General features: G+C 33.3%; 2 protein-coding genes across 3 annotated transcripts in view; both read right to left on the bottom strand.

Moving 5' to 3' along the window:
- Nucleotides 1–23427, bottom strand: part of LOC109454232 (NKG2-A/NKG2-B type II integral membrane protein) — an 80668-nt gene that overhangs the window by 45803 nt on the left and 11438 nt on the right. The window lies entirely within an intron of this gene.
- On the bottom strand, nt 10939–21451 carry LOC109454231 (NKG2-A/NKG2-B type II integral membrane protein). Its single transcript, XM_074319330.1, has 6 exons — nt 21204–21451; nt 20692–20808; nt 20044–20094; nt 19343–19503; nt 11695–11798; nt 10939–11462 (listed from the first exon to the last, which is right to left on the bottom strand). Exons 1-6 carry the CDS (start codon nt 21388–21390, stop codon nt 11333–11335), a joined length of 750 nt encoding a protein of 249 aa, XP_074175431.1. The 5' UTR covers nt 21391–21451; the 3' UTR covers nt 10939–11332.

The following is a 23427-nucleotide window of genomic DNA, read 5'->3' as shown; positions in this document are numbered from 1 at the left end:
TTTACACACAAACCACACTCGTGCACAGGGAATCACATATATAAACTTTCCCAGCCCCATATCTACCATTGCAATCTTCCTCCCAGAATGTACCATTGCATTGTCAGGAAATACAATGCTCCATGAGGTACTAGTCAAAGACTACACATTACAACAGCACCTGAGCAAAATTAGTCCTCAGATTTCACATTAGAATGCTGTATTCCAACTTCAAGCTCTGATCCCCACAAATAAAAAGTGTTTCTCCACATATTCCCTACTGTTTCCGCACATCTCTGCACCCGAACTGTATATCCTAGAACAGTTATAACATGTATCTATTAAATATTTTACCTTTGCAGTGGTAGTTCTTGTCATTCCCTTGAAGATCATATAAAGAATTCTGAAGATTTAATTCTGCATAGGTTATTTCCTGCTCTGTTACTGAAATGGAACTCTTAGTGCCCTTAGGTTTTATTTGCTGTCTCCTGGAGTCCTTAGCCTGATTCAGTTCTGCATAGGTTACTCTTTCCTTATTCATCTCTGCAGCTGAGTGGTGTCCGAGACTGTGCTCTAAGGTAAGGGTACTGAAGAATGAATGGTATTAATATATGCAATGACGAGATCCCTTGCAGTAAAAGTGGGTGGGGTAGAGGGTGAATTCGGCTCATTTTGCAGTAGAAGAATGTAAAGGTCTTGATTTAAATACTTAGAGTTTTAAATAAGAGTCTCACGGTTAAATACATTTTTAATGTATTTTACATTTGTTGATATATTATTTGTTGGAGCATAAAAAGAGATAATTAGCAAGGAATATAGTTCATGAATAACATCCCCATTATTTTAAAGTCAGAGTCCACAGAAACATTTTAACACCAATGCCTGTACTAAAAATTTAAATGTTTTATTAGAAAAAGGAGATATGATATTTATGATAGGTTGAAATCCAAAAGCAGTTAAAGACTAAGTGCTCTAAAGATGAAGAACAGTAGTGTTGGCATATATAGTGATTTCCTGCACTAAATTCCATTTATTTACTGACTTACATTTATTTGTTGAAGGGGTTACCAAATGGCCCTTTGTTTTGAGTGGTTGAGGAGTTCTGAGAAATAAGTAAAAATTTAAAGAAATGTTTCATATGTTGGAAAGTGTTTCACAACACACTATAACTTATCCATAACCTAAACAATATTGAAAATTAAACAACAAAATATGTATTAAATAGTTATTTTATAAAATAGTTGATAATTGATTTAATGAACCTATAAAATGATAAAGTATAGGTCATTTGGGAGATCACTGTTGATTAAAGCTTTTAGAAAAAACCTTCTCAAAGTCAGTGATGATCTCTTTAGCTGTGTGAGCAATTGTAATAATCCAGAAAATGTAATTTAATAATTCAGTCAATGGGCTCTGTAATCAGAGAGACAGGACATAACTCTGGCTTTGAAACTTACAATGTGTGGTCTTTAAAAAGTTATTTACTGTCAGGTAACCTACTGTACTAATCTGAACTGGAAATACTATTATGCAAGATAAAATGCATATAAAACTCAACACTCAACCTGGCACTTAGAAGCAATCAATAAATGATAGATATTTTAGGCACAATTTCCATGTTATTTTTTCTAAATAACATGAGTTATACCTTGACAAAGAATTCATTAAGCAGGAGTATAATCAGTATACTGCATCTTTATTCCAATTTTGTTCAATTTTTTAAAAGTTCTTTGATTGTTTATAATTAAGTTTAGTTACATTGACAGAAGCTACCTCATCCTGATTTTATTAAAAATCAAGCTGCTTTAAATCCATGTAAATGGTATATAAGGATAGTGTTTGGCCTTCATCGTGCAATGAATTCTTTTTTAAGAATCAGCAATGTTCCATTTTGACTTTGGTGTATATTAATTGTACCTCAGATGATTCACATTCACCCTTGGAATCACCCACTGCCTGAGATGGGCTACGAGAGACAGGAGAGTAGTGACACATACCTTCTGTCAGCCAGAAAGTCGGGCATCCTTTAGTGGTAGGCCAGGTGACTCTCATAATAGAGGCCTGCTATAGTTGCATCATAACAGGAGAAATTTAAAAACATAAATTCAGGACCAAGAATAAACAACATCTGTGACCTTCACAGACTGCCCTGTGAAGGCTCAGAGTGAAGCAAGAGTGGAAAAAGTAAATATCTCATCAATGTGTCACTTAAGGTCTGGACAGGAAATTCTCACACTCTGGCTATTTTGAAATCAGTTCATCTCAGCACACACCTCCAGAATACAGGGGACTTTGGGCTCCAACTGAAAGGACAAACAGACTTCTAAGTGTGTCATTTAGATTGCCCATTTTTAAATGCTTCTGAGAAATTGTTTTCATATTCTACAGATATGGGGAAACAGAAGCTTAACCACCCATGCAGTTAATTTGTTTCCATCTCAATCACAAACACTGCAAATTTATGTCTGTTAAGTATCTCAACTATTACTTTTAGAACTAGGTTATTAAATGTTGGCATTAAATACTTCTTTTCATATTTTTACTTGTATTCATATTATTTCATTTGTATTACCGTGGAAATAAAATTCTGCAAATCACAATCCTACTATCAACAGATATTGAATAATATTACTCACTAATTACTCTGATAAATTACTATATTCCTAACTATATTGTACCTGGCACAAAGTCCATCGTTTACAAAATTGCATACCTATTTGTCTGTTCTAGTACTTGCCTTCAATTTTATTCTTTTTAAATAACTAATTTAATCTGCAGACTTCCTCTGATAAAAATAAATATCCCTAGGATAAAATGTATATAATATTGAACTATGCCTGACATGGAAATATTAAATAACTACTCATAATAGTATTCATTAATTCATCTTCCAATCATGACTAGTTGTCTATATTTACTAGGAATATTCGGTGTAAATGACAACCCCATCTCAAACTATGTGGCACAAGATGATGTAATGCAGTAGCATGTAGTCCTTCATAGTATTGTACAATCCTTCGTATTTCTGTGGTATTTGTGGTAACTTCTCCTCTTTCATTTGTGATTTTGTTTATTGTGTCTTTTCTCTTTTTATCTTAGTGAGTCTAGCCAAGGGTTTGTCAATTTTATTAATATTTTCAAAGAACCAGCTCTTTGTGGCATTAATTTTTTTCTATTGTCTTTTTGTTCTCTATTTCATTTAGTTCTGCTCTGACTTTTATTATTTCCTTCCTTCTGCTCACTTTGAGTTTCATTTGTCTTCTTTTTCTAGTTCTTTGAGGTGTAATGTTAAATCTGGGATTTTTTTTCTTTTGAGATACGCCTGTAATGACACAAATTTCCCTCTTATTACTGCTTTTGCAGCATCCCAATAATTTTGATAGGATGTATTTTCATTCTCATTTGTTTCTATGTATCTTTTGATGTCTCCTTTTATTTCTTCTTTGACCCACTCGTTCTTTAATAGTCATTCATTTAATCTCCACATATTTGTGCTTTTCCTGCTTTCTTTTTCCAGTTGATATCCAATTTCAAAGGCTTGTGATTAGAGAATATGTTATTCAATAGCTGATTGGATAAACAAGATGTGGTATATAAACATAATGGAGTACTACTCTGCCATAAGAAAAGATGAAATACTGCCATTTGTGATAACATGGACAGATCTTGAGATTATCACGCTAAGTGAAATGCGTTGACAGAAAAAGTTGAGAACCATACGACTTCACTCATATGTGGGATATAAAATTGGGGATATAAAACTGAAAGCAACAGAGGAACAAGACAAATAAAGATACAAAAACTCATAGACACATACAACCATTTAGTGGTTACCAGAGGGTAAGGGGGAGGGTGGGTGGTAAAAGAGGGTAAAGGGGGTCAAATAAATGGTGATGGAAGGATAACTGACTCTGGCTGGTGGGCACACGATGTGATATATAGATGATGTAGTACAGAATTGTACACTTGAAACCTATGAAATGTTATTAACCACTGTCACTCCAATAAAGTTAATTAAAAAAAGAAAAGATAGTTTAAAAAATATGTCGCCTAATTAATGTGGAGGGCTGAAACAGAAGACTTGAACCACAGGATAAATGACAAGGGAACCTCAAAAAACAAATTTTTAAATTCAAAATATCTATAGTGTAGAAAAAGTAATTTTTAAATCATTCCTCATCTTGTGTCAAGAAAAGGGAGAATGTTTATTCCCCATCATTACTAAGGATATTCACTTCCATGCAGCCTTTGCCTAGTGTTCTGCAAATTATTAGCTCTATATAATCCTAAAATGTGCTCCCTTTGCTTGTAAACCGCAAGACTAAATACACCTAGAAAAAAATGGCCATTTAAATAAAAATATGCCATGCAAATAAAAATACTGATTCCTAAATTCCATATGAACATTAATACTCATTAATCAATCTATCAGTCAATCAATTTATTAGTCTATAGGGAAGTAAAACACATTTTTCTTTATGTTGATATAATAAATAATTGTCACAAATTTTACCAAAGAAATACGGGTATGTTTGCCTAGTTTTAACCTATACATATAAGAATAAGACATGTTTCTATGAAAAAGGACATTGCACTGAAATTGGAGAAAAGTAAGAATTAATTATTTTTTGAAACATGTGAGACACTAAAGAAGGTCTTCCACTCAGCAAGGCAACAACTATAAAGGCTCGTAGGTGACAACAACTAGGTGTATCCATGGAACTGAAATTATAGTCAGACTGAACTTAGAGAGCAAAGAAGGAACTGGAGGTGGATAGATGGGCAAGAGTCATGTCCTGTAGTACTATAGAACAATTTTTTTTCGATTTTAAGGCCAATAGGAAACCTTTCCAAAGACTTATTTTAAAAAGCCATGATTGTTTTGCTTGTAACATGAGGAAAAGATTGCAAAAGGTCTAGAGTGGTAGATGAGAGACCTTCTGGGAGTCTCTTGCAGTAATCTGAAAAAAAAACAGATGGATCTCAATTAAAAAGTACATAAAAATAGCTTTGCAATAAGCAATGCTATTCACAATAGCCAAGACATGGAAACAACCAAAATGCCCATCGGTAGACAACTGGATTAAGAAACAATGGTATGTTCATACAAAGAAGAAGAAACTCACCATTTGCAACGATTTGGGTGGACCTAGAGAACATTATGCTAAGTGAAATAAGTCTGATGGAGAAAGACAAATACCAGATGATCTCACTTACATGTGGAATCTAAAGAACAGAACAAATGAGCAAACTAATCAGAAACAGTCTCAGAGATATAGAGAAAAAACTGAGGGTTTGCTAGATGGGAGGGGATGAGGATGAGGGAGAAGGTGAGGGGATTAGAAAGCACAATTGGTAACCACAATATTGCCACAAGGACACGAAAGACAGTTTAGGGAATATAATCAATGATGTTGTAAAGATTTGGTAGGGTGTCACATGGGCACTTGTCTTATTAGGGAGACCACTTCATGGACGATGTAGATGTCTGACCACTACAGTGTACACTTGAAACTGAAGCTGAATAATACTGAATGTCAACTATAATTTAACATATATATATATAGTCACAGGATGTGGAGTAGAGCATAGGGAATAGAGTCAAATGGAATTATAACAGCTATATACGATGTCAGAGGAGTAGTAGATTGGGGGAAGGGGGTTATCACTTTGTGAGGGTGTAAATGTCTATTAAATTGTTTTGTACACCTGAAACTAATAATAAAAAAAGGACAGAGAAAGTTGGTTAGAACATATTATGCTTGGCGATTATTTGAATGTGTTAAAATGGGAAAGCAAGAGGATTTAAACTTTACCTTCAGATTTTAAGATTTGACAATGTGGCTAAACACTAGCATGTTCAATCTTTTTCATTTTGGTCAACATACTTCTGCCCAAAGTTCCTCCTTGACTATAAAAAATAGATAGATAGATAAACAGGTATAGATATAGATATGGGTATGACTATAAGTATAGATAGATGATATAGATATAGACATAGATATAAATATAAATAGATACAGACATAGAGATGGATATAGACATATGAGGCCTGACAATTAAGTTCGTGAACTCATCCTAGAAAAATGCTACATACCTCATTGCTGAATATCACTATGGTCACCTTTGAAGTAATCCCCTTGGGAAGCTATGCACCAATATTAGAGCCTAGTCCACCCTTCAAAGAAATTTTGGAATTCTTTCTCTGGAATGGCCATCAGAACTGTCGTCGTATTACTCTTGATGTCCTAAATGTCACCAAAATGTCTTCCTTTCAATATTTCTTTAACTTTGGGTAAAGAAAGAAGTCATTGGGGAGCAGATCAGGTTATTAGAGAGGGTGTTCCAATACACTTATGTTTACTGGTTAAACATTCCCTCACAGACAGTGAGTGCCTTGATAGCTGGTGCATTGTCGTGATGCAAAAGCCATGAATTGTTGGCAAAAATTCAGGTCATTTTCATCTAACTTTATCATACAGCCTTTTCAGCACTTCCAAATAGTAAACTTGGTTAATTTTTTGTCCAATTGGTACAAATTCATAATGAATAATCCTTCTGATATCAAAAACGGTTATCAACATCGTTTTAACTCTTGATTTGGACTAATGGAACTTTTTTGGTCGTGGAGAATTAATTGGCTTACTTCCGTTGTGCACTTTGACGCTTTGTTTTAGGGCCTTAGTGGTGTTTCATCACCAGTGATAACATGGTCCGAAACATCATCTTGCCAAGCCAAAATGTCTCGGCAAACTTCCACCCTTCTTTGCTTTTGTTCATCGGTGAACTCTTTCGGGAACATTTTTGCACACACCTTTCTCATGCCAAGATTTTCAATTAAGATTTTCCTGTTTCTCTATTGATGTTTACTTGGCCTGCTATGCTTCTCAAGATTTTGACATGCAATTTGGTGAATTTTGCTATGTTTTGGTCAGTTCTGCTCATCACTGGACGCCCTGATCTCTCTCATCAGTGATGCATTCTCTCCCCTCAGAAAAACGTTTAATCCGTTTTACACTGCCATTTTCTTTATGGCATGAGCTCCATAAACTTGGACTAACATGTTCCTGATTTCACTTCCACTCTTGCCAAGTTTAACAAGAAATTTAATGTTTGTTCGGTGCTCTAATTCAAGCTCAGACATCCTTGCGACGGCAAACAAAAAGCACGCAACAGTAATGAATGCCACTCAGTGAGACACCACCATACGTCGACATGACCACAGCTGTGAGACACTGATATACCAAGGTTATGAAACCACACCAAGCTGTTTGTACAGTGCTGCCAATGTAAGCGCATGGTGGCAAGTTTGTGGACGTAAAGCTCAGACCTCATATACCTGAGTATGAGCTAATTATTCCCAAATAATTATCATTATTTTCTTTGAAAAATAGTTTGTTTTTTTATTGTGATATTTTAAAGTGTAAAGAGTGTTTAAAGATTTGAAATGTCTTGTCGATATAAATACTAAGTGAACTGTTGCTTCTCATTTTATGCCAGGATGATTTCTTCCCCTCTTTTCCAAGATTTTCACATCACTCTGCCAACCTTTAATTTATACATGGTTGGAATCGAGTTTTCACTAACATCAAGCCAAATACTATTCCCAATTACAACGATACAAAAGAGAGTTACTTAGATACAAAGAGAAAGACACACAAGAAGAGCAATGCGATGACAGAGGCAGAGCTTGGATTAATGTGTCTGTAAGCCAAGGCCTGGGGGCTACACCAAAAGCTCAGAGAAAGGCATGGACCATAGTCTATCCTAGAGTCTTCAAAGTGAGGACAGCCCTGTTGGCACCGTCATTTCAGACTTCTAGCCTCCAGAATAGTGATAGAAAATTGGTTGTTTAAACCAGAAAAAAATGAAATATATAATATGTTAAAAGGTAAAACAAAATATTCTATAAAAGCATTTAAAACAGAGTAAGTGGAATTGGGAGTGTCATTTGTGAGGGGGAACTTAAATTCCATTGGGATTCTTTGGGAATGTAGTGTTTGGACAAAAACATAAATTTGGTGAGAAAATTAGAATAGCAGATAAATGGAGAAGACCTTTTGAAATTGAGCAAACAACTGATGAAATTTCCTATTGAAGAAACATGTCTGAATATTTGAGGATCAGCGAGGAGGCTGACATAGCTGGAGCAGAGTGCGTGAAGGGAGCAGCCTTAGCTCATGCATTCTCAACAGGGGTGATCGTGTCAACAAGTGGACAAAAACTGATTTTTAACAGTAGTGAAAAAAATCTCACTTTATGTATAAAGTGCAGATACACATAAAGTACATAAAGAAAAGTGTAATACTTTGGTCGTTTTGAATTTTCAGGGAGATGGACCAAAAAAGCATATCTGTGAAAGCTCCTTAGTACTTGAGGGAGAAAATGGAAAAAAGTGTGTGTGTGGGGGGGGGTGTTGAGAAACACTCTATTAGAGGATAAGATGCAAGAGGTAACAGGGCTCAGATCATCCAGGTTTTGTAAGGCTCAAGCTTCTTCATATTGAAGCATGGAGAGCCATGCCTAGATTTAAAAGGAAGTGGAGTTGTGTGATTTCTTTATATATTTTGGATATTAGCCCAAAATAATTGCAGGTATTGTTTGCAAACATCTTCTCCCATTCCACTGGATGCCTTTTTGTTCTGTTGGTTTCTTTTGCTGTGCAGAAGCTTTTAGGTTTGATATATGGTATCGTCATTTATTTTTGCTTTTACTTCCCTGCCTTTGAGGTCAAATTCATAAAATCCTCTCTCTTGAGGTCAAATTCATAAAACCCATAAATTTGGTACCTATACTTTCTTGTATACAATTTATTGTTTCAGGTCTTATGTTTGGACTTTGATCCATTTTGTGTCAATTTTGGTACATGGTGACAGACAGCAGTCTACTTTCATTCTTTTGCACATGGCCTTCCAATTTTCCCAGCACCATTTATTGATGAGTCTTTCTTTCCTCCATTTTATGTTTTTGGATCTTTTGTTGAAAATTATCTGCCCATATGTATGTGGGTGTATTTCTGGGTTCTCAATTCTTTCCATTGGTCTGTGTGTCTTTTTTTCACCCATATCCATGCTGCTTCGATTATTGACACTTTGTAGTGTAAATTGAGGTAAAGGATTGTTATATTTCTTGACTTGTTCTATTTTTTTTTAGGATCCTTTGGACTATTCAGGTAATTTGTGATTCCATACACATTTGATGATTTCCCCTCTCCTGAATATACACCCTCCAAATCTGAAAACATTTATCCATAAAGATATATGTACTCCATGTTCATTGCAGCATTATTTACGGTGGCCAAGACATGGAAACAACCAAAGTGTCCTTTGATAGATGATTAGATAAAGGAGATGTGGTATGTATAACAATGGAATGATACCCTGCCATAAGAAAAGATGAAATAATGCAATTTGCAACAACTTGGATCAATCTTAAAATTATTATGGTAACAAAATAAGTCATACAGAGAAAGTGGACAATCATATGACTTCACTGATGTGTGGGATATAAAACTGGAAGCAATGAAGGAACAAGACAAACAAATAAAGAAACAAAAACTCATAGACACAGACAACAGTTTAGTGGTTACCAGAGGGTAAGGGGTGTGGTAGTAGAAGAGGGTAAAGGGGATCAAATATAAGGTGATAGAAGGAGAATTGACTCTGGGTGGTGAGCACAAATTGTGATATCTATGATGTATTATAAAATTACATTAAATCAATAGAATGCTTTGGGAAATGGGCAATTTTTTTTTTAATTTTATTTTATTAAATTTATTGGGGTGACAATTTTAACTATGTTGATTATTCCAATCCATGAAGACACAATATCTTTCCTTTGTGTCTTCTTCAATTTCTTTTAATAATGTCTTATAGTTTTAAGTATATAGGTCGTTCACAACCTTTGTTATGTTTATTCCTAGGTATTTTATTCTTCTTTGTTGCAATTTCAAAAGAAATGTGTGTTGCTTTTTCTTTTCTTTTTCCCTTAAATTTCATTGTTAGCATGTAGAAATGCATGGATTTTGTACACTGATTTTGTATCCTGCATCTTTACTGTATTTGTTTATTGCTTCTAATAGTTTTTTGGTGGAGTATTTAGGGTATTCTATAAAAAGAATTATGTCATGTACCAACTTTATAGTTCTTGCACAGTAATCTCGAGGGCCAATTAACAATTTATTAATCTCAGCTCCAAATCTGTCCTTCATTGCCCTCTCTGAGATAATGGAGCTAGATCCTATAACTTTTTCTTCATTATCAACTCGCATGATGTTGTTTTGCCAGAAAAAGTCACTGAAGAGATACTGCCAGGGAAAGAACTCTTGTTCCTGGTTTCGTGGTGCTTTCTCCCCATTGGCTCTGTGGTGAGGTTGCCAGTTGCATGTATGCAGAACGTCCTGTGGTGTTCACCCTCCAGCAGTTTTTGTGGCCAGTCCCAGTCATAGTTCCCTCTTTTCCAACCTCTACTTGAGGACACTGTGGCAGGGAGGTGTTCCTGCTTGCTAGTCATAGCTTGAGAGTTGTCCTCACCAATAACAGCCAGCGGACTGTTGAGATGCTCGATCCAGGGCAACCCAGTGAACGTGTCAGCCATCAGAATGTCTGCAGCCACATTGTGTTCAGTGAAGTCTGAAACCCATCCTGAGAGAGTAGACCTGGCTTCCAAGTCATTCCACCTTTGGGTACTTATCTTTAACCCTAGGATATTCTGTATAATTTTGTTTTATCTCCTGTTTGTAGGCTATCTCCCCTACAAAAATTTAACATTTATTTAAATGAAATTTTTTTTTTTTTGTCTTTTAACCCCACTATGACTTATACACTATGCTAGCCTGTATTGTGGAATCCTCATTTTCAACATTCAAGGGCAGGGACAAATCAACTAATTTGAAAATATAAATGGAATTATTCACCATATTGAGGACTAAGAAATAACAGCTCTTGATATTAAAATTTGTAATTTATACTTGATTTATTGTAATAAATAGGGAAAGCTTAAGAAATATATAACATGTACTTGGATATATATTTTCAATAAAAATATAGATTTAAAAATAATTCTACAAGACCAAGGTGAAGGCTCATATGAACTATGGATTTTAAGTGAATATGATGCATCAATGTAGAATCATTCTCAGTAGCAAATGTGTCATCTTGGTGAGTGATGTTGACCATGGGGGAAGCTCTGCATGTGTAGGGATGGGAGGAATATGGGAAATCTCAGTACCTGTCTTAATTTTGTTGTGAATGTAAAGCTGTCCTCAAAATTGTATCATAAGAAATAATTCAAAGAAAATTATTGTGTGGTCTTTAAATAAATTAAAAATATGTTCTCTAGCATTACACCAACTTTAGATAAGCCTAAGTTTCTGGTGCTTACAAACATACTGTTTTGTTTGCAAACAGGATTCAGATAAAAGCTGGTGTGATTCAAACAGCACAAATGTACAATTCTTGCTCATCTCTGAAGATATTGGGAACCTGAAATACAGAGAATAATATATCATTAATCTGGTAATACATGACCTAATACTTTGATTAATAAATAATTTACTTAGTCTAATACTTATATACCTATATCTGAACAGTCCTTGTATTATTTTGTATGGAAATACTTAAATAATAGTCTTCATATAATTGTTCACATATAGCTTTTTCTTTCTAAGATTAATTACTTCAAGGCATAAAATATAAGAGTTCTCATGAAACTTACAGTTTGGAAGAGAAAGTTGAGCCATTTTGCCTCACCCATAAACTATTATTGGTACTGTTTGAGAGTCCAATCCATGAAAGAAAACGAAAGGAGCTCAAAAAATTCTAGTAGGAAACAAATTTTATGAGATGTCAGATAAAAGTTTTTATAGCAACATGAATTTTTAATGGAATATTGAGTTAATTCTTTCTATTTCACACTGTCTTTAAATTTACATTATATACTTACATTCTGAACACATTAGGAAAATGTATCATTATTACTGAAGAGGGAATTTGACACAAATAATTTCAAGGCTGCAACAATTTACCAAAGACTAACAATAATTTGTGACTTATTATTGGAAAAGCTCCTAGAAATTCAAATAAGAATGGAGTAAATTTGTAGTCTTCTTGCCTAGGACTGCTCCCGTGTGGCCCCCTACCCCCACCTCAGCTCAGTGAGTAAGAGTTGTAGTTTTTGTAACTTGGAGCAGGCTGCACAAATCACTGTGTTGTTGCCACATGGGGACACTTGATTAGCAATAGGAAAGGTGGTACTAAATTACCCACTACTTTTTCAGCTCTGAAGTGCTGAATTTGCAAGGTTAAAAAGAGGAAAACCCACCCTTTTTCTAGTCAGAGCTTTTAGTTTCCTTTGTGTCCAGCGCAGTGCCAGCCACAAAAATAATGGAGAGGAAATAAAAGGGAGATTTCACTACAAGAGAGACATTAGCTCTCTACACGTTCTTGGCTGATGAAACAAAGGTGTACTTGTGTAGAGGAGATAAAGATGGTACCAGTGAAAGTGAAAACCAAAGGGGATTTGAAAACTAATTGCAAAGTTATGAACTCTCCCCAGTACACACATACACACACAAGTACATGGAAGTCCCATTGACTGGAGGTATTTGAATACATTAAAAATATATAATTGTTTGTTGTCAACTGAGTTATGCATGCACAAGGGGAATCCCTAGGAAGCCAGGCTAAAAAAAAACAAAACACTAAGAGTTTTAACAGCTGAGAAGAAATATAAGCAAGCACACTCTAAAGAGAAGATTCTGCAGTAAAAGTTTTGCAAGTTTAAAAAAAACAATAAAGCGAAAACACAGGAAACAGAATCCCTGTTTACTACACGATATTATCAAACATGTCTAATCACAAAAGATTAGAAAACATACAAAAAAATGCCTTCTCTACTCAGGGAAAATAATCAGTCAAAGAATCTTTTATTGAGATAAGATGTTAGATTTATTAGAAAAAAATATTTTAGAGTAATTACTATAAACATATGCTCAGATAACTATATCTGAATATGATAGCAGTGAAAAAACATGTACCAAACAGAGAAATAAAAACTACATAAATGAATCTAATAGAAATTACAAATTGAAAAACATACCTAAAATGCAAAATTTACTAAATTTACATAAAATATGGGACACAGAGAGAGAATTAAAGAAATTGAACATGGTGTTTAAAGGATTATTTGGGCAGGTCCAGTGGCTCAGGCAGTTGGAGCTCCGTGCTTCTAACTCCGAAGGCTGCCAGTTCGATTCCCACATGGGCCAGTGGGCTCTCAACCACAAGGTTGCAGGTTCAACTCCTCGACTCCCACAAGGGATGTTGGGCTGCGCCCCCTGCAACTAGCAACAGCAACTGGACCTGGAGCTGAGCTGCACCCTCCACAACTAAGACTGAAAGGACAACAACTTGACTTGGAAAAAATCCTGGAAGTAGACACTGTTCCAATCAAGTCCTGTTCCCCTTCCCCAATAAAATCTTAAAAAAAAAAAAAAAAAAAAAGGATTATTTACCCTAAAATATAGAGAGAAAGATAAGCAGGTCCTCAAAACCTTTCAAGCAGTACCAAGAAAACTAACGTAGGTGTAAATGTATACTGAAAATACAAATAGAGACAAAGACAAAAATAACAATTTTGAGACATAATGAATGAACAACTTTTTAAATTTAATTTTAAAAATATTGCAGGCATATGAAGCTCAGCAAACTACAGAGAGAATCAGCACAAAGAAATCCACTTCTCAAAACATTATAATCAAATGACTGAAAAACATTGTAGACACAGACAAAGAAATAATCCTGAGGGAAAATGTGGGAGCATGACAGATTGAGTCAGTATAAAAATGTGAAAATGAGGGAATAGGTGAGATATTTCCCTCCTCCAGCAGCACGTAGACCCAATTATCTCATCCAGAATCTACATTTGTTCTGAACACTATTCCAGATGAGGGACATGAGGAGCCCAAAAGGGGTATATGGAAAATCTCTGTCTTGTCTCAATTTTGCTGAACCTAAACTGCTCTAAGAAAATCAAGTCTGTGTCTTTGTTTTTAATTCATAATGGTGAATTTTATTTTAACTGTTTTTACCACAATGTAAAATGTAAAATAGAAAGCAAACAAATAAAAAGATTAGGTAACGAAATAAGCAAAAGAAAACTTACCCATTACATATAAGAAAATAACAATATGTTTAATAGATGAACTCTTATCAGAAATAATGAAGAATAGTAAGCAGGGAGTGATATATTTAAAGAGCTGAAAGTACTGGGGGCTGGGGGGATACACAACAAAACCTGTCAAACAAGAATTCTAAATTCAGCAAACAATCCTTCAAAAAAGAAGTTGCAATAAGGACCTTACAACATACAGAAAAACAGAGAATTTCTTTTTTTTTTTTTTTTAATTTTTTTTTTTTTTAAATTTATTGGGGTGACAATTGTTAGTAAAATTACATAGAGAATTTCTTGTTATCAGACCTGCCCTCCAAAAATATTCTTCAACCTAAAAGTAAATGACACTGGATGGTAACTCATAGCCGCAGGAAGGAAGGAAGAGCAGTGAAATGGTAAATATGGGAGTAAACTGAAGCGTCTGTGTTTCTCTTCTTGTGACTTCTTTGGAAACTGAGATTTTTAAGGCAATAATTATAACATTGCGTGATTGGGTCTGTATCATATCTGGATGCAACTTTGTACTGGTAAATAGGAACCTTGTTCTGGGGAAGAAAAACTTATCTGTTAATATTTGTTTATTTTTGTGGTGTAGAAATCCCTACAATGATTCATTTCGAGTCATCCTTGTGTAAAACATGAATGTCAGGTCACAAAGGATGTGCATTATTGTTGTTTGTTCACAAACCAGTGCTGGCTGGCTCAGTACCACATTGTTAGAAGGAATAGTAAGACCCCAAAACAGGGGGGAGGAAATGGAGCTATATTGGTGCTAAGTTTCTATATTTCACTGGAATTTAGTCAGAATTAACTTGAGCTAGACTGTGATGAGTTGAGGATATATTTGTAATATCTACAGCAACTACTAAGAAAATAAAAAACAAAACGAAACCATCAACAGAGAATTAAAATGGAACACTATAATAATATGTGTTTAACAAAGATGCAGGAAATATGGAAGAAAAAAACCTAAAGGCATGGACATAGAACGAAGAACAAAACAGCAGACCTAAATCCAACTATACCAATAATTATATTAAATGTGAATAAAATAAATATTTTAGTCAAAAGATATAAATTGTCATACTGAGTGAAAATATAAGATCCATCTAGATCTTGTCTATCATAAATACACTTTATATTCAAAGGTACGAAAAATGAAAGTAAACAGATGAAAAATGATATACCCTATAAACTGTAACCATAAGGGGGCTGAAAAGGCCATTCTAACATCAGACAAAATAGCTGTTAAAACAAAAAATATGATTAGAAATAAAAATAAACATTTCAAAATATTAACCGTGACATTATAAGAAGATAAAATAATTATAAACATACGTCCACCTAACAGCAGAACTCTCAAACATATGAAGTAGTAACTGACAAAATTAAAGGGAGATATAAATAATTCAATGATTATAGTTGGAGATTTAAATGCTCCAATGTCACTCCAATATCACCCCAATATAAAAATAAAAATTTTTGTTTCTTCATTTATTGTCCTGTTGCTTTGTTATTTTCAGTTTTATATACCATATGTCATTGATCATATGGTTCTCAACTTTTTCTGTCTGACTTATTTCGCGTAGCACAATAATCTCAAGATCCATCCATGTTTTCCCAAATAGCACTATTTCATCTTTTCTTATGGCTGAATAGTATTCCATCGTATATACATATATTGGGGATATATATATATATATATCTCACATCTTCTCTATCCAATCATCTATTAGTGGGAATGCAGATTGGTGCAGCCCTATGGAAGGCAGTGTGAAGATTCCTCAAAAAATTTAAAATAGAATTATCATATGACCTAGCAATCCCTTTTCTGGGTATCAACCAAAAAAAAATCTGAAAACATTTATCCGTAAAGATATATGTGCACCTATGTTCAATAAAAATTTTTTAAAAGATATAAAGGTGACAAACAAGTACATGAAAAGATTATCAAGACAATTAGTCTTAAAATTAAATTAAAGCTGCTACAGATCAGACTTCTTGTTCTGGAAAGATGGAGTTGGATGCTCTTTATTTCTCCCTCTAAATACTCATAGAACTATCATCCCTTCTACATAAAAAAATTCAAAAAGGTGATAAGAAAGATGACAAAACTAGGAACTCAGGACCTGATGAATGAGATGGCAGTAACCTCTCTGGAATTTCTTTTTACCTTGTTTATCTCAGACTGGATGCTGGTGACGCCAGCAAACCACAAACACCCATGGGTACAAACAAAAGTCCCGAGAAAAGCCTTTCTCTCTAGTCAAAGGACCAAGAATGGAGCTGGCTAGAAAGACAGAAAACTTTTAGACACTAACTGCCTCATTCCAACCAAAAACCATAGAAAAGTCCAGCGAATATACCGCTCAAGAACGAAGGGGAAATCAAGACATTTTCAGAAAAAGAAAAACTAAGAAAACACGTCACCACCAGGCCCACTCTAATAAAACAGCTAAAGGAAATATTCTAAGCAGAAATTAAATGATAAAAGAGGGACTCTCAGATCATCAGGAAGGAAAATAAAACAAAGAATAAAAACTTACTAGACATATAGACTATGCATCTCCTCTTCTGTTTTGTAAATTGAGAGTTGAGGCAAAATTATAAGTTGAAGCAAATTGTAACAGAGTGTCATGTGATTCTCAATTTACATTGATAAAATATTTTAGACAATTATATTATAAATGGATACAGTAAAGGGACAAAAAAGGAGATAAGGTATCTCCATGTTACATAAACTGCTGTAGGCTGTGTAGACTGTGATTTACACACAGTAGTGCCCTCTTATCTGTGGTTTCCATTACCTGCTGTTTCAGATACCCACAGTCAGTCATTCTCCCAAAATATTAACAGGAAAATTCCAAAATTAAAAAATTGAAGTGTAAGTTCTGTGCAATTCTAAGTAACGTGATGAAACTCCCAGTCCCACTCCCTTCTGCGCTGGATATGAAGCATCTCTTGTCATCATATCTACGCTGTATATGCTCCCCATCCCTTAATGTTATCACATGGTTGTCAGATCCACTGATGCAGCATCTCAGAGCTTGTGTTCAAGTCACCTTTATTTTACTTAATAATGGTCCTAAATATGAGACTAATTTTACTGGCAATCAAATTGCCGAAGAGAGGCTATAAAGTGTTTCCTTTAAGTGAAATGATGAAAGTTTGCAATTTAATAAGGAAAGACAAAAAATCTTCTTCAGAAATCACTAAAATCTACAGTAAGAAATAATGCTGCATCTGTGAAATTGTGAAGGAAGAAGAATCTGTGCTAGTTTTGCTGTCATACCTCAAACTTGACGGGTATAGTAAAATAATGTATTTTGAGAGAGAAATGAGACAGACCACATTTACATAACTTTCATTACAGTATATTTTTATAATTTTCTATTTTATTATTAGTTAGTGTTCTGAATCTCTCACTGTGCCTAACTTATAAATTAAACTTTATCATAGGTATTTATGTATAAGAAAAACTTTTGTATATACAAGTTTCAGTAGTATCAGTGATTTCAGGCATCCACTGGGTCTCCCCCACAGATAAAGGGAGAATTACTGTGTTTATGTATATACATATAATACTATACACATTATCATCTATGTAAAGATATATATAATACATACTATCTATATAAAGGCGATTAGTGCATGTATGTATATATAGAATTATACATACCTATATAGTTATTTATGAAAAGATAATCTTTGCTATAATTTATGATCCATTACTTAGACAATGATAATAAAGGAAAACAATGAAACATAGAGAGTAATAATGTAAGAGATTATCTTCATGAACCTTGACTGATTTCACAAGTAGGTCCAAAGTGGTCACTGAAACACAAAATGATATAGTAGACTCTGCTAACATTAATAAATTCTGGTCATTAAAAGACTCCAACATGAGAAAAAGCTACTTGTATCTCCTAAATTCAAAAACGAGCTTATATCCAAAATATAACAAGTACTGCTAGGAAGGAAAATGACAGGCAACATATAGGAGAAATGGGCAAGAGACATGACAGGTACTTGTCATTCTCACAGAAGAGAATGTCATGAGTAGTATTCTAGAAGGATATGTTCAATCTAATAGTAATCAAGAAAAGACCTATTAATGTCATCATGATACTTTTCTATAATGACAAGAAATTATAACATTAAAATTCCTCGTAGTACTAAGTTTTAGATCAAAGGCCTATTTGGTAAAATGTGTCTTTACTCAATAAACCAAAAAGGTGCTATAATAATTCAATATATTTGACATACACATACATTTATGACCCTGCAATTTTATTCTGAGACATACAAGACAATATATTATAATTACATCATATACAATTATAATAATAGAATTTTATTTATAAACACCTTTATAAACAGTACATGTTATGTAGAATATATTGTATTTACATAAATATTTACATAAATACAATATATTCCACATAACATGCATATATAATATATAAATTATAAATATATTATAATATTTGGAAAAATATGTACACAAAGATTTTCATAAAATATTATTTATAACACCCACATTTAAAAAACTATATTCTGAATAGTATAGATTAAAAATGTTATGTACATATAATACAGCAGCAAAAATTAACTGCAGATAAATGCAATAGTGTGGATAAATTGCAAAAATATCATACGGGAATCAAAGGAGACACGTAAAATGCATCCTGAATGCTCCCTGTTACATGGAGCTCGAATTTAAGCAAAGATAATTTGGAATATTAAAAATCATAATAGTGGTTAAGTGGGGGAGGGAAGGTTGTGAGAGAATACAAAGGAGTGAGCTATTGTAAACTGAAAATTTCTACTTCATGATCTGATTTGTGATTACATGGGTCCTTTCACTTTATATCAATCTGCACAATCCTGATATGTTTATTTTCCTTGCTACAATTTAAAATTATATAGCAAAATTAAATAGCAAAACTTATTTTAGACAAAAAGCATGTATACATGCATGGTAGCCTATGAAAAATAAGAACTGGAAACTATTAAATATACATTAATGGCATGAAATATAAATAACATATTAAAGAGTTAAACAATAGAATATTAACAAACTTTAAAATAAACTACAAATGTATGTAAAAATGTGAATGACTACTACAAATCTAATGCAGACCAAAATAATCTTTCAATAAAATGTTGGAAACATTTAAAATCTTACCATTTCTTCTTCATTATCTATATAAAACAGACTAGAGTTCTTGGAAGCACAGGCCGTCTGACTCTCAGTCCATGTTATTCTTTCGGTGCTAATGTAATAGCAGTTGCTGGAATATGTAAACCATTCCTTTGGACAACCACCACGACAACATGCTGAGGAAATTATTATTCAAAAACAATTTGAATTATAAAAGTTAAGAAAAAATTTACATATTTGCAATTAAAATACATAATTTACATAACTGTAAACATATATGCACATAACATGTCTATGCACCCGAACTGACTGGTACATATCAAACAAAACACAATCACACACACTCACAGGAAGGGTCAGCCTCTCATCCTCTAATTTATGTGCCCAAATAAATAAAACACACAAACATAAATATCCACTTTAACATACATCATGAAAGTCAATGAACAAAACCACGCTTTTGGAATAGTAAAATTGTTTGTCTCATAGTATAGCAGGGGGAAATGTAAGCAAATTGGAAAAGAAAGGGTATTGTGATTTAAAATGACCATTTCTTCATATTCTTCCACAAGAAGGAGCATTCTCCTAAAATTATTATTTTTGAACATTTATTGCCCAATGTTATAATTTATATACTCAAAAAAAACCCTATTATTATTTTTGCCTACCCTCAGTTACAAACTATAAACTGTACTAATATCAGAACTCTGAAAATCATCCTGTACCTTCTTGGATCCTTGTTGTCAAGGGGGAATTATTCTGCTCTGGTTTTTCAGCTAGAAAAAAAAAAGTGATTCTTATTAAAAAGTTAATATTGATCTAAATAAGTCATAATACTTTCTGTTTCTTACTTTGAAATTTTGTGTAATGTTTAGGATTAGAATAATCTGAAATAAAATTAAATATACAGGAAAAATTAATGAATTAAAAGATTTGAGGAAAAATATTATAAAAGGCTAAAGTATCAAACTGCACTATTGTATTTGATTTAACCAATCTCAAGAATTAGTTTGTATTTCTCAATAAACTCTTTTACTCTCTTTTTTTTATTTTATTAAATTTATTGGGGTGACAATTGTTAGTAAAATTACATAGATTTCAGGTGTACAATTCTGTATTACATCATCTATAAATCCCATTGTGTGTTCATCACCCTCTTAAAGTATGGCTTTGAGTTATGAAATCAGGGTTTATATGTACATATATTTGTAAAATGCTCTCTATAATCATCCTGATATTTAGTCTTCGATAAATTCAGTCAACTCTTTCACATTTAATCTAAATTCATATGTTAAAATTAGAGGCCTGTTCCATAATATTATGAAACATTTAGAGGCACTGAAAAATCAATCATCGAAGTGAAAAGTTCCCTTAATCTTTAAAACTTGACTTACAAGTAGTAACAGCTATCGTTACCACAGTGGACAGCAAGACAACACAGATGACTCCCAGGATCCCTGCAAAGAGCTTCTCTGGAGGTGATGGAAAATCTACAGGGAGAGAAAGGGAAACACTGAGGAATGAGGTGGAGATAATTGTTTACACAGTTTACACACAGAGAACGTTCCTGAACAGAGAATCATATACATAAACTTGGACCCCAGACCCATATCTGCCGTTGCAATCTTCCTCTCAGAATGTACCATTGCATTGTACTCCATGGAAATACAATGCTCCATGAGTTGCTGGTCAAAGACTACACACTACAATGATGCCTGAGTAACAGTAGTCCTCAGATTTCACATTAGAATGCTGTATTCCAACTTCAAACTCTGATCCCCACAAATAAAAAGTGTTTCTCCACATATTTCCTACTGTTCCCCACATCTGCACCCTAACTGCACGTTCTAGAACAGTTATCCTGTGTATCTATTAAATATTTTACCTTTGCAGTGGTAGCTCTTGTCATTCCCTTGAAGATCCTGAGAAGCATTTTGAAGATTTAATTCTGCATAGGCTATTTCCTGCTCAATTGCTGAAATGGAACTCTTAGTGCCCTTAGGTTTTACTTGCTGTCTCCTGGAGTCCTTAGCCCGACTCAGTTCTGCATAGGTTACTCTTTCGTTATTCATCTCTGCAGCTGAGTGGTGTCAGAGACCATGCTCTAAGTGTACTTAAGAAAGAATGGTATTAATATATGCGATGATGAGATCTCTTACAGTAAAAGTGGGTGGGGTAGAGGGTGAGCTAGGCTCATTTTCAGTAGAAGAATCTAAAGGTCTTGTTTTAAATACTTTACAGCATTAAATAAGTGTCTCATGGTTAAATACATTTTTAAGATATTCTATATTTGAAAATGTATTTTTGGTTGGAGCAATGAAAAGTGATAAATTAGTGAGGAAAAAAGAAGTTCATAAATAAAAATATCTTCCATTTAAGTGAGATGACAGAGAATTATTTTTAACACTATTATAATTTCTGTATTAAAAATTAAAATTATGTATTAGAAAAAAGTGACTCATAATATTTATGACAATTTTGAAATACAATAAGGTTAAAGACTGAGTGCTCAAAGATGGCGAATTAGTAGTGTTGGCATTTATAGTAATTCCCTGCACTAAATTAATTTCATTTAGTCATTTACATTTATTTATTAAAGGTAATTAGTTGTTATCAAATGATCTGTTATTTGAATGATTGTGAAGTTATGAGAAATTATTACCATTTTAAAGAAATATTTCCATCACCTTATATTTGATCCCGCAGAATTGTACACTTAAGACCTATAAAACTTTACTAACCATTGTTACCCCAATAAACTTTAATTTAATTTAAAAAAAAGAAAAAAAAATATTTCATATGTTGAAAACTGTTAGACTAAACTTATTCAAAACCTAAAAGATATTGAGAACAAAATAACAACAATTTTTTAAAATACTTATGTAACACAATAAATTGTGATTTAATGGTAAAGATATACAATTATAAAATGATAAATACATGTCTGGATCATTTATAGAAGAACACTGCTGTTTTAAACTTCAAAAAAATTCCTATAACTATGAAAGTCAATAAAAGTAGCTTTAGTTTTGAAAGCAAAGAAATGAATCAAATTATGTAATTGAAAAATTCAGTCAATGGGCTCTGTGGTCAGTAAATTCTAGAATTAAATTTGCCTCAAAATTTATGATATATGACCTTTAAATAGTTCCTTAGTGTCTAGCAACCTAGATTACTAATGGAAATTAGATATACAAATATTTAGATACTTTGCAGGTGAAACACTCGACATTCAATCTGGCTTCATAAATTCTCAAGAATATGTTACTTATGCTAATTATTTTAACAGATTTAACATGTTATTATTTCTAATTTATGTCAGTTAGACCCTAACATAATTCATTAGACAACCATCTCTTTATCAATGTGATGTCTTTTCTTGTTTCATTTAATTTTTTAAAAAATATTTTCGTTGTTTATAATTAAGCTTAATTTAGCATTTCACAAGAGCTACCTCATCTATATTTTTATTAAAAGCCAACTGCTTTTATTTAATCTAAGTAAGTTTATGAAGAATTATGTTTAACTTTTACAATTCAAAGAATTCATTTTAAGAAATTTTAAAGGCTGGCTTAAATACCAAATATAACATATAATTATATCTACATATATTAATTACAAAAATCCAAAAATAACAGTTCCTTGTCGTGATTTTCATGGGATTTTACTTTAAATTATATTGATTTTCAAATCCAAATTCTCCACAAGAAACAATTTGAGAAGTTTAAGAAATCCTCCAACATATTTCATATTTTATTCTTGATTTTTGCAATGAATTACTGAAACAAAGATAGCAATGTTCTTTTTTATTTGCTTATTAATTATACCTCAGTTGCATCACATCTAGCATCTGTAATCTCCCACTACATAAGATGGGCCAGGAGAGAGACAGGAGAGTAGAGACACATACCTTCTTTAGGCCAGGAAGGTGAGCATCCTTCCGTGGGAGACCACGTTACTCTTGTAAACAAACAATGTCTGTGGTGTTCACAGGCTGCCCAGTGAAAGCTCAGAGTGAGACAAGGTGGAAAAAGCAGATTTCTCATTAATGTGTCACTTAAGTTTGAACAGGAAATCCTTACACTTGGGGTATTTTGAAGATGGTTTAT

This window comes from Rhinolophus sinicus, linkage group LG02 (genome assembly GCF_036562045.2).
Source record: "Rhinolophus sinicus isolate RSC01 linkage group LG02, ASM3656204v1, whole genome shotgun sequence".
Taxonomy (NCBI): domain Eukaryota; kingdom Metazoa; phylum Chordata; class Mammalia; order Chiroptera; family Rhinolophidae; genus Rhinolophus; species Rhinolophus sinicus.
This window is presented reverse-complemented; position numbering and strand designations above follow the sequence as displayed.

Bases quoted from the DNA above. Each gene is read 5' to 3' on its own strand.
- LOC109454231 (XM_074319330.1), bottom strand. From the start codon at position 21,390: ATGAATAACGAAAGAGTAACCTATGCAGAACTGAGTCGGGCTAAGGAC. The intron at 19,504-20,043 runs GTACAGGATGAT...TTTGAATAATAA, and splicing joins GACAACAAGGATCCAAGAAG to TTTCCTCAGCATGTTGTCGT. The intron at 11,463-11,694 runs GTAAGTTTCATG...TCTGTATTTCAG, and splicing joins TCAACTTTCTCTTCCAAACT to GTTCCCAATATCTTCAGAGA.